Raw genomic sequence first — 16,410 nt, 5'->3', positions numbered from 1 at the left:
TACAATTCCATTTACATTCTCAAGCTTTTCAATTCTATTTATCTTAAAATCAGTTTCATAAGACTGGATGGGAGGGGAGTTTGGGGGAGAATAGATATATGTATGTGTATGGTTGAGTCCCTTTGCTGTTCACCTGAAACGGTCTCAACATCCTTAACCAGCTATAGCCCAATGCAAAATAGAAAGTTTTTAAAATATCAAGGAAAAAATTAATTTCATAAAATGTTATATGGTTATAATTCAGTATCATTACAATAATATATTTGAGAAATGTCTGGTAACCCTCTTATAATTTAAAGTAAGTCAAGGTTATGGTTTTCCTGTGGTCATGTATGGATGTGAGAGTTGGACTGTGAAGAAGGCTGAGCGCTGAGGAATTGATGCTTTTGAACTGTGGTGTTGGAGAAGACTCTTGAGAGTCCCTTGGACTGCAAGAAGATCCAACCAGTCCATTCGGAAGGAGATCAGTCCTGGGTGTTCTTTGGAAGGAATGATGCTAAAGCTGAAACTCCAGTACTTTGGCCACCTCATGCAAAGAGTTGACTCATTGGAGAAGACTCTGATGCTGGGAGGGATTGGGGGCAGGAGGAGAAGGGGACGACAAAGGATGAGACGGCTGGATGGCATCACTGACTCGATGGACGTGAGTCTGAGTGAACTCCGGGAGTTGGTGATGGACAGGGAGGCCTGGCGTGCTGCGGTTCATGGGGTAGCAAAGAGTTGGATACGACTGAGCGACTGAACTGAACTGAAAGATTCAAATATCTTGTTATTAAAGTCATTTACACTTATTAAGCTATCTTTTAATGAAAAAACAAAATGCTTCTCTTAAAAAGTATCACAAAGATGTAGCACTTTTATTCTGCAGATGGGGAAAGTGAAGTACAAGTGAGCTAAAGGACTCTCCAACTGATATGGCTGTCTCCAACAAGATAAATAATTCTCCTGAATCTGCTGTTATCACCCAGGAAAACACCCTACCGGGCAGATTAACTGCTGATCATACAGTCTAGAGTGAACCAAAGTAGAAATGCAAGAAAACCAGCTCTAAACTCTGTGTGAAAACTAAGAAGCAAGCAGGGCCTAATCAATTGAGAAATGAGACTGATTAGCTCTTTACGTGCCCAGCTGAATATGGCATTTAAACGCAAGGACTAAGCTTATCTCATGTTTGCTTTCTACAAGTGGCTGCATGTAAGTAATGGTTACCTGCAGGACCCACCTTACAAGTACACAGGTAGTTCCACAAGGAGATCGTTGTGCAATGTATGAATGGCGCCACGTTCATACCTTTTCACAAGAGGGAAGATTTACTGTCAATATTAAATTGACAGCAAATGAACAGGGAAGTGAGAGATGGAAAACGAAAAATGCAGGACACAGATTCACACTAACTCCCCTCACACCGACATATTCTCAGTGTTTCGTGTCGTCATCTGCCAGTTACAGGTATCTGCAGAGACCAGTGAACGCAGAGTGGCAATCAGCCCTTTGTCACCTGTGTTGACCACATGCCACACTGTGCCCTTTACTTCAGCAACTCAGCTCTCAAAGACTCAGGACACAAGGCCCTTTTCTCATGAGATGCTTCAGGATTCTGGGAGCTAGCAATGTTACAGGCCATGTCAAGTAATCCTGGACCAACACCAACAAGCTTCTTCTACTCCCCAGTCAGAAAGAATATACAAAAAATTTCTTAGCAGACAGCTGGCAGGAGTGCACATGCAATTGATTTTTATGTCATTTAGGACACGACTGAAGCGACTTAGCAGCAGCAGCAGCAGGATGGTAGAAGATCATTAGCTTCAAAGAAGATTTCAGAGTAACAGTACACAGTTACTAAAAACTAACTGAGTTCCAGAGTTTATCACTGGCTAACTGACATTTTATCTGTGATACAAAGCAGATGCTTAAGAATGTTGAACATATGATCCTACACCTATGCCTGCCTAACTGGCAAGTCTTTCCCTGAATCACCTAAGCCAGGTTTTGCTGTTCTAAGACAAAGTTAAATTCAAACAGAACAAAGCTTATAGGGAAAAAAAAAAATCCATTATTTAAAAAGAAAAAAAGGGAGGGAGGGGAAGTAGGAAGTCCCACAATCACCATTCTGCCTGCCACTCAGGCACTGAAGAGGTTTACCCAATGAAATTACTTCTCACACTGATTTCAGGATACAAGACCATTAAAATTAGAACACGGTTTAGGGAAAAAAAAAAAAGGAATGCCATTATAGTTGCATGCAATCTGTCTGCTATGAAAAAATACCAAAATGCAGTCTCATTTGGTCATGTTAGAGTATTTATTAAATTTCATCATTTATGATCACTGTGTCATTAACTCTAACACAAATGTTGACATTTAAAAACACAGAGAGCATACTGATTCTTCAACTATTTAGCTTACATGTACTTTTCAATGGTCATGCAGTATTCATAATTAGGAGACATTACACATTAACCCCCTCATATTACACCTATTCAGAACTAAATTTAGAGGGTAGAAAAGTGCCAACATAAATTCATTCTCCGAAACCACCCGTGAGTGTACTGTCACTGTTCTGTCTGACCATAAGCTTAGAGTACATTCTTCAGTAAAATGGATAACTGTAGTCATGTAACAATAGTTATGATGAGGCAATATCATTTCAAGGAAGGAATACAACAAATGAGACCAAAAATTGAAGAGCTGAGATCACGGCATATAAAAATCATTTGCGAACACCACATAAACTTCAGTGTTTTCCACTTTCCAGCAGGAAAGAGCATGCACAAAGTTTTCTTAGGACAGCTGTCAGCAGTGCATGAAAAACTGGCTTTCATGTCATGTGCGCCAAGAGACCATCAATGCCACTGAGGAAAAAGGACTGTGTTCATTATCTTTTGGGTCTGTCTATATCATCTATAGCTGAGAGAAGTTTTTGCCTTGCTTTCTTATTGATATGGGATCCCAGGCAAACATTTACCAGGTTGGTCAGCTGCTTCGTTGAATACTCCTGCTCAAAAAAAGAAGATTCAAATTTAGTACACTGTAACACATGTGTGTGATCAATGCAGAAAAAGAACAGACACAGATGGATAATCAGGACTCAGTGGGGTAATTACTGAGCACTACCAATCAGTGAAAAGCAGTGGAAATTACAACTGAGACATGGAAAACAAGCTGGTTACAGAGTTGTAATAAGGGAGTAAGAGTATCCACAGCATGGATTTGAAAGAGGAACCACCAGAATCTTTTTAATATGGCACGTGCATGCATTGAAGCTCAGTCACTAGTTGTGTCTGATTCTTTGCAATCCCACGGACTGTAGCCCACCAGGCTCCTCTGTCCATGGAATTCTCCAGGCAAGAACACTGGAGTGGGTTGCCATTTCCTTCTCCAGCGGATCTTCCCGAACCAGGGAACGAACCTGCATCTCCTGCATTGTCAGGCAGATTCTTTACTGCTGAGCTAGGGAAGCCCTTCATATGGCACATAACATGCCAACGCTCATTATTTTTAAGGTCACGCACTATGCTTCTTTCTGTGATGGTCTTTGTCATCAAGTTATCAAAATACACTGACATTTCAAAAATTTATATACAAATAAAATGCTACTAAGTAAGTAGCTCCTAGCACTGCACATTTTGCACATTTTAGATAAAAGAAAAAAAAAATCTCCAAACACAGAACAATTCTTCTGAGGCATAACAAATGAATAAGGTAATAACAAAGATCAGATATTATTGGTTCTTAAACCCTTGTATCTTAACGGTAGCTAGAAAGTAAAATTGAAGCCACAGTTAACCTGTGAACAACTCAGGGATTAGGGGTGCTTTCCACACAGTAGAAAACTTGCACACAGATTATAGTTGGCCCTCCTCATCCGATGTTCCTCCATATTAAAGAATTTAACCAACTGAGGCTAACGTAGGTATCCACTATTGAAGAAAACTGCATATAAGTGGACCTGTACAGTTCAAATCCATGTTGTCTGATGCTCAACTATCTAGGTATTTTTTTGCTGTACAAATTGTACAAAGTTCCTAGCTTTCAGATACGTTGTCATGAGCATGATGACATGTTCATCATGAGCATGATGAACAGGACTCATCAGAAAGTTCTGCATCTTGATTTAGTTCTGGAGAATTAAGACTAAGAGTTTGGCAAGGGAAAGAGCTGTGTTCTATCATCTAAATGAGCAAAGAACATGTCTTCACTGGAGACAACATTAAAGACAGTGCAACTTCAAAATACAGGAAAGAATTCATTTTAATAATTCAGCAAACTGCTGTTTGTATGTCTGATCTCTGAGAGCACCTGTCAACACCTGTTGAATTCTCTCAAGTGATCACTCAACATTTAGGAAGTACTATCCAGGCACCATACAGGCATTGTGGAAAGAGCTCTAGAGAACAGGACAATCTTGCTGCAAGGAAAATCTCACTGTATTACAGATATCAGTGAGTAAAGCTCTTCTGAAACACTAAGCTATGACAGCATACTAAAAAGCCAGAGACATCACTTGGCTGACAAAAGTCTGTACGGTCAAAGCTGTGGTTTTGCCAGTGGTCACGTACGGATGTTAAGAGCTGGACCACAATGAAGGCTCAGCACTAAAAAAGAAAGCTGTGGTACACAATGGAGTATTACTCAGCTGTTAAAAAGAATTCATTTGATTCAGTTCTGATGAGATGGATGAAACTGGAGCTGATTATACAGAGTGAAGTAAGCCAGAAAGAAAAACACCAATACAGTATACTAACACATATATATGGAATTTAGAAAGATGGCAATGACGACCCTGTATGCAAGACAGGAAAAAAGACACAGCTGTGTATAACGGACTTTTGGACTCAGAGGGAGAGGGAGAGGGTGGGATGATTTGGGAGAATGGCATTCTATCATGTATGCTATCATGTAAGGATTGAATCGCCAGTCTATGTCTGACGCAGGATACAGCATGCTTGGGGCTGGTGCATGGGGATGACCCACAGAGATGTTATGGGGAGGGAGGTGGGAGGGGGGTTCATGTTTGGGAACACATGTAAGAATTAAAGATTTTAAAATTAAAAAAAATAAAAATAAAAATTAAAAAAAAAAACATATAACCTTAAAAAAAAAAAAAAATTGATGCTTTCAAACTGTGGTGCTGGAGAGGATTCTTGAGAGTCCCTTGGACTGCAAGGAGATCAAACCAGTCAATCCTAAAGGAAATCAGTCCTGAATACCCACTGGAAGGACTGATGCTGAAGTTGAAGCTCCAACACCTTGGCCACCTGATGTGAAGAACTGGCTCACTGGAAAAGACCCTAATGCTGGGAAAGATTTAAGGTAGTAGGAGAAGGGGACAACAGAGGATGAGATGGCTGGATGGCATCACCGACTCAATGGACGTGACTTTGAGCAAACTCTGGGAGATGGTGAAGGACTATCTACCGTGCTGCAGTTCATGGGGTCACAAAGAGTTGAACGCCACTCAGAGACTGAACAACAACAACAGAAGCTTTAGTCCACTGTGTCAACAGAAGAAACCCTAAAATGGGCATCTTTCCTACATCAAATAACGGATCTCTATGAGCTGGGCTTTTTCTCCTCGCTACTTGTCCCAAATCCCTTCCTCAATACCAACTCCAAAGTGTTAACAGCTTAAGCTATGAAATGGATTCTAGCCACATTCAGCGGTTCATCTGCATCTGATCTAGCTGTCTTGTTCCTCAAATGACAGAGGTCAATGAGATAAAAAGGGCTGACATTTCTCAGTTATGGCGTACTGATCAAAACCACTGAAAAGATGTACGTTTCTATTTTACTGTCAAAGATCTGAGACTGCCCTATGGTGGGCACATCAACACAAAATTCAGGTTAATGGTCCAGACTAAACCTCATTTCCTTTTTCTAAAGTGTTGAAACTAGAAAGGATGTGCCTGATAAATATAAATAATTCCTTACTTCCTTATCCAGTCAGATGAAATAAAAACTTACATAACTTTTACCTATGATGTTTATAGCTTGTGAGTGCTAGAGTTATTGATGGAATAAGATTCAGTGAAGATTTTAACACTTCCCATATTTTCATTAAATCCATCTTCACATATTGCCTAACTAGACGAATGATATAACAATCATATCAAAAAGCTCCTTGTATTGAGCATTCCCTGGTGATAAACGTTGACTTGAACTGTGTCAAAAATTCAGAATCTTAAATAACACTTATTAGTATATGTAGTATTTTTCTCTACATATCTATATACTCACACAAAAGAAAAACAGTTTTATCTATACTTAAGGTAAAATCTAATGTAGGATGAAGTTAAATTGAGCTATTTAAATAATAAATATTTGTATATTCAATCATTAGGCTTCACTGGTGGCTCAACGGTAAAGAATCTGGCAAGAGATGTGGGTTTGATCCCTGTGTTGGGAAGATCCCCTGGAGAAAGAAATGGCACGCCACTCCAGTATTCTTGCCTGGAGAATCTCATGGACAGAGGAGCCTGGTGGGCTACAGTCCATGGAGTCACAGCGCTGGACACGACTTAGTAACTAAACAACAAATAATCCAGTCATCACTACTACATGTCAGTGTTTTCAGAACATCACTGTTGATGGCTACAAGAAGGTTTAGGTTGTATATCAATTCAGTTCCGTTCAGCTGCTCAGTCCTGGAGCTTGCTGAAACTCACGTCCATCGAGCTGGTGATGCCATCCCGGGTGGCGGCAGTGGTAAAGAACCTGCCTGCCAAAGCAGGAGATGCAAAGGACATGGTTCAATCCCTTGGTCAGAAGATCCTCTGGAGAAGGAAATGGCAATCCACCCCAGCTTTCTAAAAGTTATATATAGACTTTAGCTTGAGAACCATTTCAATGCTCCTGTGTTTGTCCTAAAGTTTACCAACTGCAGCTCTTTTCCTACAACACAGTTGCAGGACAAAGACAGCTAAAGTTCACTCTGTTTTTCCAGATAATTACTGTTACAGTTCACAAAGTCTCAAAAGGGTCTGATGAGGCAAGGGGCGCTGCACAGACACAATGTGAATGTGGTAAAGAACTGGCCTAAGTAGATCATGCTAAAAAAAAAAAAGTTGGTTTCATCCATGATTTTGAGTTATCTAACATACCACACAAGCACAACACAAAAGAGGAGGAGTGAACATTTAATTAACTGCTTCTCAGCTCTCACCCTGTGCTCTTTGATCCAGCGTTCCATGTCATTCTCGGTTAGGTAGTACGCTTTAATATAGGTTTCCACAAATTCTTTATCCGGAATGGGTCTGATATCAGTTAGCTTTTCAAGTTTCATTAAAAACTGTTGAAAATCCAATTGCATCAAGGCACGACCCTCATTGCTACACTTCTTGACGTTGGCGTATCTAAGATACACAATAATAAAAAAGCACCAGTGATGGGATGGTTAGGAAAAGAAACCTTTAGGCACTTATTAAACTTTTCTCTAACCCACATTTGCTGAGATGCTATAAGAAAAAGAGGACATAAGTGTTGAGTCAGAAGGACTGTGTTGTGTTTGGGCCCTGTCACTCAGCAATCATTTTACTTATCTGGGCCTCAGTTTTCTCATCTGCAAAGCAAAGAGATCAAGCAACTTCTAATGTTCTTTGCTGTTCTACAGGCCAGAGTTCTGCAAAATCAATTAACATACTCATCTGTAAGAAAGTTAAACTGACATTCTAGTTAATCTGGCTGCAGAGATTTATAAAATTAAGCTATGAATATTCTCTAGTAATCTTAGCTTCATAAAACTGTTCAATATAACTACTCAATGCAAAGAAAACAAATGAAATAACTCTCCCATAAACATTCAGCAAACCTAAGAAACGGAAGCATAGAAAGTATATAATATTTCTCATAATAAAACACTTTTATAGACTTATTTCTGAGACCCCACACTACTAAAAAGCTGCATGTCCTAAGGTGGGCCAGTAATAAGAATATATTTGCTAACCCTAACAGTACAATTTTATTATTCATTAAGTCAGAGTCTCATTCCTTCAATCACACAAAATGTGGAGAATTCAATCTGAGGAGATGAGGTACTTCCCCTAAGAAAATCTGCAAGAAGACTAGCTCATATTATTTAAAGTGATAAAGCTTTTTTTTTCCTAATAAAGTGTTTATATTGAAACATATAATATTTGCTTGTCACTATTCTACTATTAAACAAATTTATTAACAGTAAATCCGTCATGACTGCTGACGCAGAGACATCTTGGGATTTACAGCACTGCTTACTTCAATACAAAATGCCAAGGCTGCTGTCAGCTTGCCATTGTCACCTTCCTCTTTCTGACACATTCTTTTCTATAACAAATAAGAACTGAAGAGAAATCAGATGAACGACAGCGTGAAATTTCAGCTGATGTGCCATTCTAGATCACTGTGGATGGTCTTTGAAATAGAAGCTTGCTTTCCAGCTATATTTTAAATGTATTACTAATTTTTATTTGTGTTCCCGATGTTATGGACAGAGTATAAACATGACTTCTGAGTAAGTGGGAAAATTACTTTTGATCTGTAAACTCAACATATGAAAGATTTATATGGTTTACAAGGATATAATAATGATATTATAAGCAGTGATATAGTGGTTTTGAGGACTGATTTTGCCATGAGAAAATTAGGAGATATTAAGCCTTCTCTGCATTTCAAAGACTGAGTGAACCTGGACAAGTTACTTAAACTCTGTAGCCTTGATTTTCTGAGGCAAAGCTATCTTTCTGTTGACAAAGCAGAGAACTGTACTATCAAAGAGAGTTTATGTTAGGATTTGATGACAGAATCCTGTAAAGGGCTTGGTCCAATAAATGACAAACAGTAATCAATGAACAGGATGTATAATAAAAATCAGCATAATTATATTTGGTAATAATAGTTTAACTTTCAGATAACCATTAGATGCTACATTCCTCACTCCAAATAGTTGATTCTAAGTCATCAGAAAGAAAAAAAGGGACACAGTAGGATTTAACGTCTCTGAATTATTATGAGACTGTCTGCCATTTATCACCATCTCTTATCTATTCTCTGCATCTGTTGGTGATAACACATAATGTTACTCATATATTATGACTGAAGAATCAGATATGCTTTCATGGAAAACTTACCCTTCCACAATAGTTCTATTAGCCAGGCGTATACAATGTTCCCAAAGTATATTAGACACGGGCAAGGGTATCCGAACTCTCTTAGAAACTTCATTTAACCGCATGTTAAACTGCTCAAATTCCTAAGAAAAATCATAGCCATATGTGAATACAATTATAATGCTTTCCCATCTTAGAGGCAAAAAAGGACTAAAAGACTCAGAATGAAATCAAGTAAAACAAAAAGAGATAATGCCCAAGATAATTTGGACTTACTGTGAAGTACATGAAATTGACTAATCATGTTGTAATATAGAGTACACTACATTTCCTCTCAAAGGAAGTAAGTGCCATTAACTGATTAAACAATATTCGAATGTTTCTATATCTCAAGTTTTCTATGACTGTCAGTGTGGTTAAAAAAGGCTTAATAACGAATACGTCTTTAAAAATATCTTCAAGAGACCCAGATTTTTAAAAAATGTTTTAATGAGCTTTCAACTCAGAGTAAACTATTTGTAATTTGTAGCTGTACTCCTTAGAGAGCAGTCTGATAAATTATTCTCTTTCCTAAACATTCTTTTAAAGTAAGTATCAATAAATGATTACATACTGAAAGATTCAAGTCATGTAATAGCTGTAAATTTTCAGCACCAAAAAAACTCCATATTATCTCATAACCTACAGAAAAACTGAACATTTTTATTACTCATCAGTACCTTTTATGATACTACTCTCCTAAAAATAAAAACATATATAATTTAGACAATTCCAACAACATGAAAACAGCAGATGGCTCACCCTTCAGTAAATTTATATTTCTGATTTCTTGGGACTATTATCATCTAAATACGTTCATTAACAAAAGTAAATGCTGTTGATTCTTTCTTGACAATACCAGTTCAAAAAAATTTAACAGCCCTTACAACGTATTTTCTCTCTAGTTTCCTCAACAAAGAAGCTATGCAATACGTAACAAGTCAAGACTGACAATGTGTTCAAATAACACACATGTTGGAAAAAAATCTAAACTGATCATCACCACTATTACATGATGGTTGTGCTATCCTTTGCTACTTCCTAGATCACAATTTTTTTGATGATTTATTCTTTGACAGTTAGCAACTTTTAATTATTTATGAGAAAGAAGTGGGTCTTCAATCCATTAAGCTTACTTTTGAAAATCAAAGTAAATAAGTAATTGCTCTTCCTCTTTTTTCATTTCATGAATCTAGCAGGACCAGTAGTATTTGCTACCAGATTTATGCTTCACTACAGTAAAAGCTGCTTTAGATTTTAAAAGTCACAATACTTCTTATTAATATTTTAAAGATAAATTTATATGCTTATTGTATAAAATGCCATTCTACTCATTTCTAAATCCAATCTTCAAGAATGCTTACTGTTAAATGAATAATAAAATTATTTCATTTTACTTATGATCCATTTGGGACAACAAATGCAGACTGCTTTTAACTAAAGGTTTGAACTTGGGAAAATAACAAAAAGAACAATTCATCATAAAAGTTCCCTTATGAGAGAAAGTCTTAAGCTGCTGAAACTTGAATTCAGGTTAATAATTTGAGTAACACTGGCTCTTTCTTATAATATTTCTTGAAATTTAGACTAGTTGAAGCAAGTAGCCTCTTTCTAGTATATATATATGTATATTCATTGAGGGCAGAAGTCTCTTTTTTCTTGCATATCCGTAAGTACTGTAATTGTTGTCGTTGTTTAGTGCGAAGTTGTGTCGAACTCTTTGCAACCCAATGGACTATAGCCCACCAGGCTCCTCTGTCTATAGGATTCTCCAGGTAAGAATACGGGGGTGGGTTGCCATTTTCCTCCTCCGTGGGATCATCCCATCCAGGGAACCCAAGTCTCCTGCATTGACAGGGGGATTCTTTACTGCTGAGCCACGTTAAGGAAGCCCAAGTTCTCTAATTCAGTTCAGTTCAGTCGCTCAGTCATGTCCGACTCTTTGCGACCCCGTGAATCGCAGCATGCCAGGCCTCCCTGTCCATCACCAACTCCCAGAGTTCATTCAGACTCACATCCATCGAGTCGGTGATGCCATCCAGCCATCTCATCCTGGGTTGTCCCCTTCTCCTCCTGCCCCCAATCCCTCCCAGCATCAGAGTCTTTTCCAATGAGTCAACTCTTCACATGAGGTGGCCAAAGTACTGGAGTTTCAGTTTCAGCATCATTCCTTCCAAAGAAATCTCAGGGCTGATCTCCTTCAGAATGGACTGGTTGGATCTCCTTGCAGTTCAAGGGACTCTCAAGAGTCTTCTCCAATACCACAGTTCAAAGCATCAATTCTTTGGTGCTCAGCCTTCTTCACAGTCCAGCTCTCACATCCATACATGATCACAGGAAAAACCATAGCCTTGACTAGACAGACGTTTGTTGGAAAAGAAATATCTCTGCTTTTCAATATGCTGTCTAGGTTGGTCATAACTTTCCTTCCAAGGAGTGTCTTTTAATTTCATGGCTGCAATCACCATCTGCAGTGATTTTGGAGCCCCAAAAAATAAAGTCTGACACTGTTTCCACTGTTTCCCATCTATTTCCCATGAAGTAATGGGACTGGATGCCATGATCTTCGTTTTCTGAATGTTGAGCTTTAAGCTAACTTTTTCACTCTCCTCTTTCACGTTCATCAAGAGGTTCTTTGGTTCTTCTTCACTCTCTGCCAAAAGGGTGGTGTCCTCTGCATATCTGAGGTTATTGATATTTCTCCCAGCAATCTTGATTCCAGCTTGTGTTTCTTCCAGTCCAGCGTTTCTCATGATGTACTCTGCATATGAGTTAAATAAGCAGGGTGACAATATACAGCCTTGACGTACTCTTTTTCCTATTTGGAACCAGTCTGTTGTTCCATGTCCAGTTCTAACTGTTGCTTCCTGACCTGCATACAGATTTCTCAAGAGGCAGGTCAGATGGTCTGGTATTCCCATCTCTTTCAGAATTTTTCAGTTTATTTTGAGCCACACAGTCAAAGGCTTTGGCATAGTCAATAAAGCAGAAATAGATGTTTTTTTTGGAACTCTCTTGCTTAGTCCATGATCCAGCAGATGTTGGCAATTTGATCTCTGGTTCCTCTGCCTTTTCTAAAACCAGCTTGAACATCTGGAAGTTCATGGTTCACGTATTGCTGAAGCCTGGCTTAGAAAATTTTGAGCATTACTTTACTAGTGTGTGAGATGAGTGCAACTGTGTGGTAGTTTGAGCATTCTTTGGCATTGCCTTTCTTTGGGACTGGAATGAAAACTGACCTTTTCCAGTCCTGTGGCCACTGCTAAGTTTTCCAAATTTGCTGGCATATTGAATTGCAGCACTTTCACAGCATCATCTTTCAGGATTTGAAATAGCTCAACTGGAATTCCATCACCTCCAGTAGCTTTGTTCACAGTGATGCTTTCTAAGGCCCACTTGACTTCACATTCCAGGATGTCTGGCTCTAGGTGAGTGATCACACCATCGTGATTATCTTGGTCGTGAAGATCTTTTTTGTACAGTTCTGTGTATTCCTGCCACCTCTTCTTAATATCTTCTACTTGTTAGTACTCTAATTAGCAGGTCATAAAGAACAGAATCAACTTTTCAAAAATAAAACTGTTCAAAAAAGCGTGATTATAAATTACATGTATCTTTTATATTCCAAATTAAAATTCCCAGCTGAAGTCACCTGGGTGCTCGAGAAATCAGTCCTTCCAGGCTGGCAATATCAAGATGTGCAGATCTTGTGCTAACACCTGGACACTTTTAACTGGATCTTGGCACCCACAGTTCCTTGACTCTGAGGACAGTCTCAAAATCCTCAACCCAGCCCTCCAGAACGGTCCTAGAAGCGCTGGGAGTTGGCACCCCAGATGAATCTGGCTGCTGTCTCTGCTTTGATCTCTGGGTTTGTTGACTGGTTCTCAAGTATTCCAGGCTATTATTTACTGCCTTGGATGAAGCAGGTAAGAATGTTTGTGTAAATGAGATAAATAGGGAGTCAGGAAGGGCCAGCTTTCTTTTCGCTGACAAATATGAAAAGCAACACTTTTCTGAAAGCTGTTTTCATTTTCTCAGTTGCTCTTGCCTCACTTCAGACGTGCTCATGGTTCATCGCCTCACTTCCTTCAGGCCTCTCATTATCACTTTGAGTCCTTCTTTGACCACAAGGAAATAGATGGCATTCCTCCCCCAACCCACACTCGGCCACTCTCTATCCCTCTTCTGCTGGTTGTTTTTGCACAAGACTATTCACCACCTGACACATTATATATCTCTTTACTGTTGTCCCTGCTCCAGCATATTAATACCCTGATGGCACATTAAGCTCCTTAGTTCACAACTAACTGTATTGCTAGCAGCTAGGTCAGTGTTCGACACCTGTCAGATGATTTATAAATACCTCTTGATACATAAATGAAAAAACCAAACAACTACACTTCTTTTCAGAAAACTTATAAATTTAAGTCATTAAACACAATGGTGTTTGCATGTCACACAGCAAAAGTTAATGTGATTTCTGGGAAAAACCAACTAGAATAGCCAGGAGTATGATCTCTCACCAATGAATATAAACGCAACTATAGAAAGGTCTTCTTGTCACTACAGCCATGGCTATTGAGATTATGTAATACGAAAGGCAGCCAAGACACATTAATCAAACTCTAACTCAAAATGGGAAATTGGTGAGCAAAGACAAAATCTGCAAAGTATTCTTGGATCTAAAAGAACACAAAATTTGGAAGGAAATCCAAATCCAATTCAGGAGCTTTAAGATCACAAGAATGCTCAAATACGGTAAAAACCATAATCTCACAACTTCAGAGTGACCGCAATTACAGGGATAGTTTCATACTATAAACATCTTTAACAAAGGTGTTTCCCAGAATACTTGCCTTCAACAGTGTATCTACATATATGTTGTGCTGTGACATAATTTCTTTTACATCCCATTTCACATTAGCCATTAGCAGCAGCATCTGTTCATAATCAATGGCTTTACCAGCTACAATCCAGTAAATTGGTTTGCGTAGTTCACTGGCCGTTGAGACCGTCTGAAACAAATTTCACAGAAAACCAAACTTTTTCTCAAAGTATCAAATTTATAAAAACTATTTTGCCCCCATTTCTAGTACACATCGTATCTGAAAATAAAACACTATACATTTGGAGATATAAATTATGAAAATACTTTAACTTGTGGGCGAAAGATCTTACTCGAAATATAATTTTGAGACATTCAGTATGCTTCAGTCAACTGGCAATACAACAGTAAAACTACAGATTTTCATGGAGATGAGCAAATATTTATCTAATTCTTTTGCTTTTCTCCATTTCCATTCCCATTTCCACACTGCAACTCAAGATCCGATCATCTCTTACCTGAAGTAGTCCAAAGTCTTCAGGCTGGTGTCCTGGTCTCTACGTTTGCCATCTAAAGTCCATTCTTCACACCACCCCCACGTCTCTCTTTCCAAAACACACACCTCACTGTGCTACTCATCGCCTCTTTCAAATCCTCCAGCAGCTTCTCAGTACCCTTGGAACAAAGTCCAACTCCCGGCTGGGAGCGCTGGATGTCACGTAACTTCAGCTTACTCACTCTAGCCATCTTTCTCATCACTATCCCTTTTCCCCTGTCTAAGAATCTGAATCTTCCTCAGCTCCACCAATGCCTCTCTCTCACCTGTGGGTCTTCATATAGGCCACTGCCTCAGTCAAAATATACCCCTTATGGGTGATTTGTGTTGTTGTATGGCAGAAACCAACGCAACATTGTAAAGCAATTATCCTCCAATATAAAAAAAAATTGTAAAATTTTTAAAAATAAAAATTAAATTATATAAACCTAATGAAATATATCAAAAACACAGATTAAAAATTATATATATACTCCTGACTCTTCCTCTTCAGTCCAGTTTAAACATCATTTCCTCAAGACAGCATTTCTCTGCCAATTATACCCACCCCATCTCTAGTCAAGGTTAAATACCCTGCCACTGTTTCTTTCCCAGAACTATAGTTCATTGTAATAAGGGTTTCTTTCCTCTATTTTTAATTGAAGGATAATTACAATATTGTGTTGGTTTCTGCCATACATCTGCAAATATTAGCCACAGGTATACATATGTCCCCTCCCTATTGAACCTCCCTCCCACTTCCCACCCCATCCATCTAGGGGGTCACAGAGCCCCGGTTTGAGTTCCCTGAGTCATATAGCAAATTCCAACAGGCTATCTATTTTCCATATGTTAGTGTGTAATACAGTTTTAACTGGCTCTCTCATGAGACTAAAAGTTATATGAGGAGTTCAGTAAGTATCTAGTTAATACAGGAATTCATGAATGAATAAACAAATACTCTAATCCAGCTCTCCTGAAGTTGAGACACTGATCATTAGCAAAAAATAAAAAAATAAAATAAACAACATGTGACAGTCTTATCTTGCTCACAGTCGAAAGGATATACCAGACGTGTCTGACCTGAGAATAAAACTGCTGAAGAAATGGTTTTTTGACTGCAGGCATCACAGCATCCAGATGAGGCTGAAGGAACTCAAACTGCTCAGCCAAGAATACCCTAAAGGGAATGAATAACCTACCATGTAAACGAAACACAGGATTTAGAGCCTGTCAATATTTCTGTGTAACTAATCTTTAAGATCTCTGACCAAAAGTTTAACAAAGTTCTTTTCCATTTTAAAGAACGACCATGCACGGCCACTTGACACACTCATTTACAATTCACACAAAAACTAATGCTGAGTTATCTCTGAATGCGAGCTGATGTGAAAGGAGCGTGACTTCAAGGGAGCTGAGCTGGTTACCACAAGGTATACAGTCATGCTGCTTTGCCTGTAAGACACGGGCACTGACAATGCAGAAGACAGAGAAAAGAAGACAATGGCATTTTCTGAAAGGATTTCTTTCAAAGGTCCCATGTAAATTACACACAACAGACCCATGAATTCACAGATTTAATGCCTGGTGCTTTTCAGAAATAACCCAAACATTCGTAACATGAAATAAACTGGAACTTGGCTGAGGCACACACATGAACTTCAGGGCAGGAGGCTGGTGTGCGTGAATGGGAGTCACTCAGCCCGAAGACTGCTGGCAGTCATTCTATTTTTCCCTACCTTTGGTTACATACACAAAAACTCACAGTATTCTGCCTGACGTCAGTTGCTCAGTCATGCCCACATGTTATGGAAGAAGTTACATGCTTATACTAAAGAACTTGGTGATTTACAAAGGTCAAAGATCGACTCCATTTAACTGACAGTGTAACTACAGTTTCTCTAGAGTCATAATTCAGTGGGAAAATA

General features: G+C 38.7%; 1 protein-coding gene across 1 annotated transcript in view; it reads right to left on the bottom strand.

Moving 5' to 3' along the window:
• Positions 1 to 2,293: 2,293 nt before the first annotated feature.
• VPS50 (VPS50 subunit of EARP/GARPII complex) overlaps positions 2,294 to 16,410 on the bottom strand; it is a 136,782-nt gene continuing 122,665 nt past the window's right edge. Inside the window, exons 24-28 of the mRNA XM_052638565.1 lie at positions 15,566 to 15,662; positions 13,979 to 14,137; positions 9,102 to 9,223; positions 7,163 to 7,352; positions 2,294 to 2,995 (exon numbers count right to left, since the gene is read on the bottom strand). Of these exons, the coding sequence (XP_052494525.1) occupies positions 2,876 to 2,995; positions 7,163 to 7,352; positions 9,102 to 9,223; positions 13,979 to 14,137; positions 15,566 to 15,662 (688 nt within the window). The 3' untranslated portion in view covers positions 2,294 to 2,875. The remainder of the gene's footprint in view (positions 2,996 to 7,162; positions 7,353 to 9,101; positions 9,224 to 13,978; positions 14,138 to 15,565; positions 15,663 to 16,410) is intronic.

This window comes from Budorcas taxicolor, chromosome 4 (assembly GCF_023091745.1).
Source record: "Budorcas taxicolor isolate Tak-1 chromosome 4, Takin1.1, whole genome shotgun sequence".
In the NCBI taxonomy this organism is placed as follows: Eukaryota; Metazoa; Chordata; class Mammalia; order Artiodactyla; family Bovidae; genus Budorcas; species Budorcas taxicolor.
Note: the sequence above shows the minus strand (reverse complement) of the source record. Positions and strands in the feature narration are given on the sequence as shown.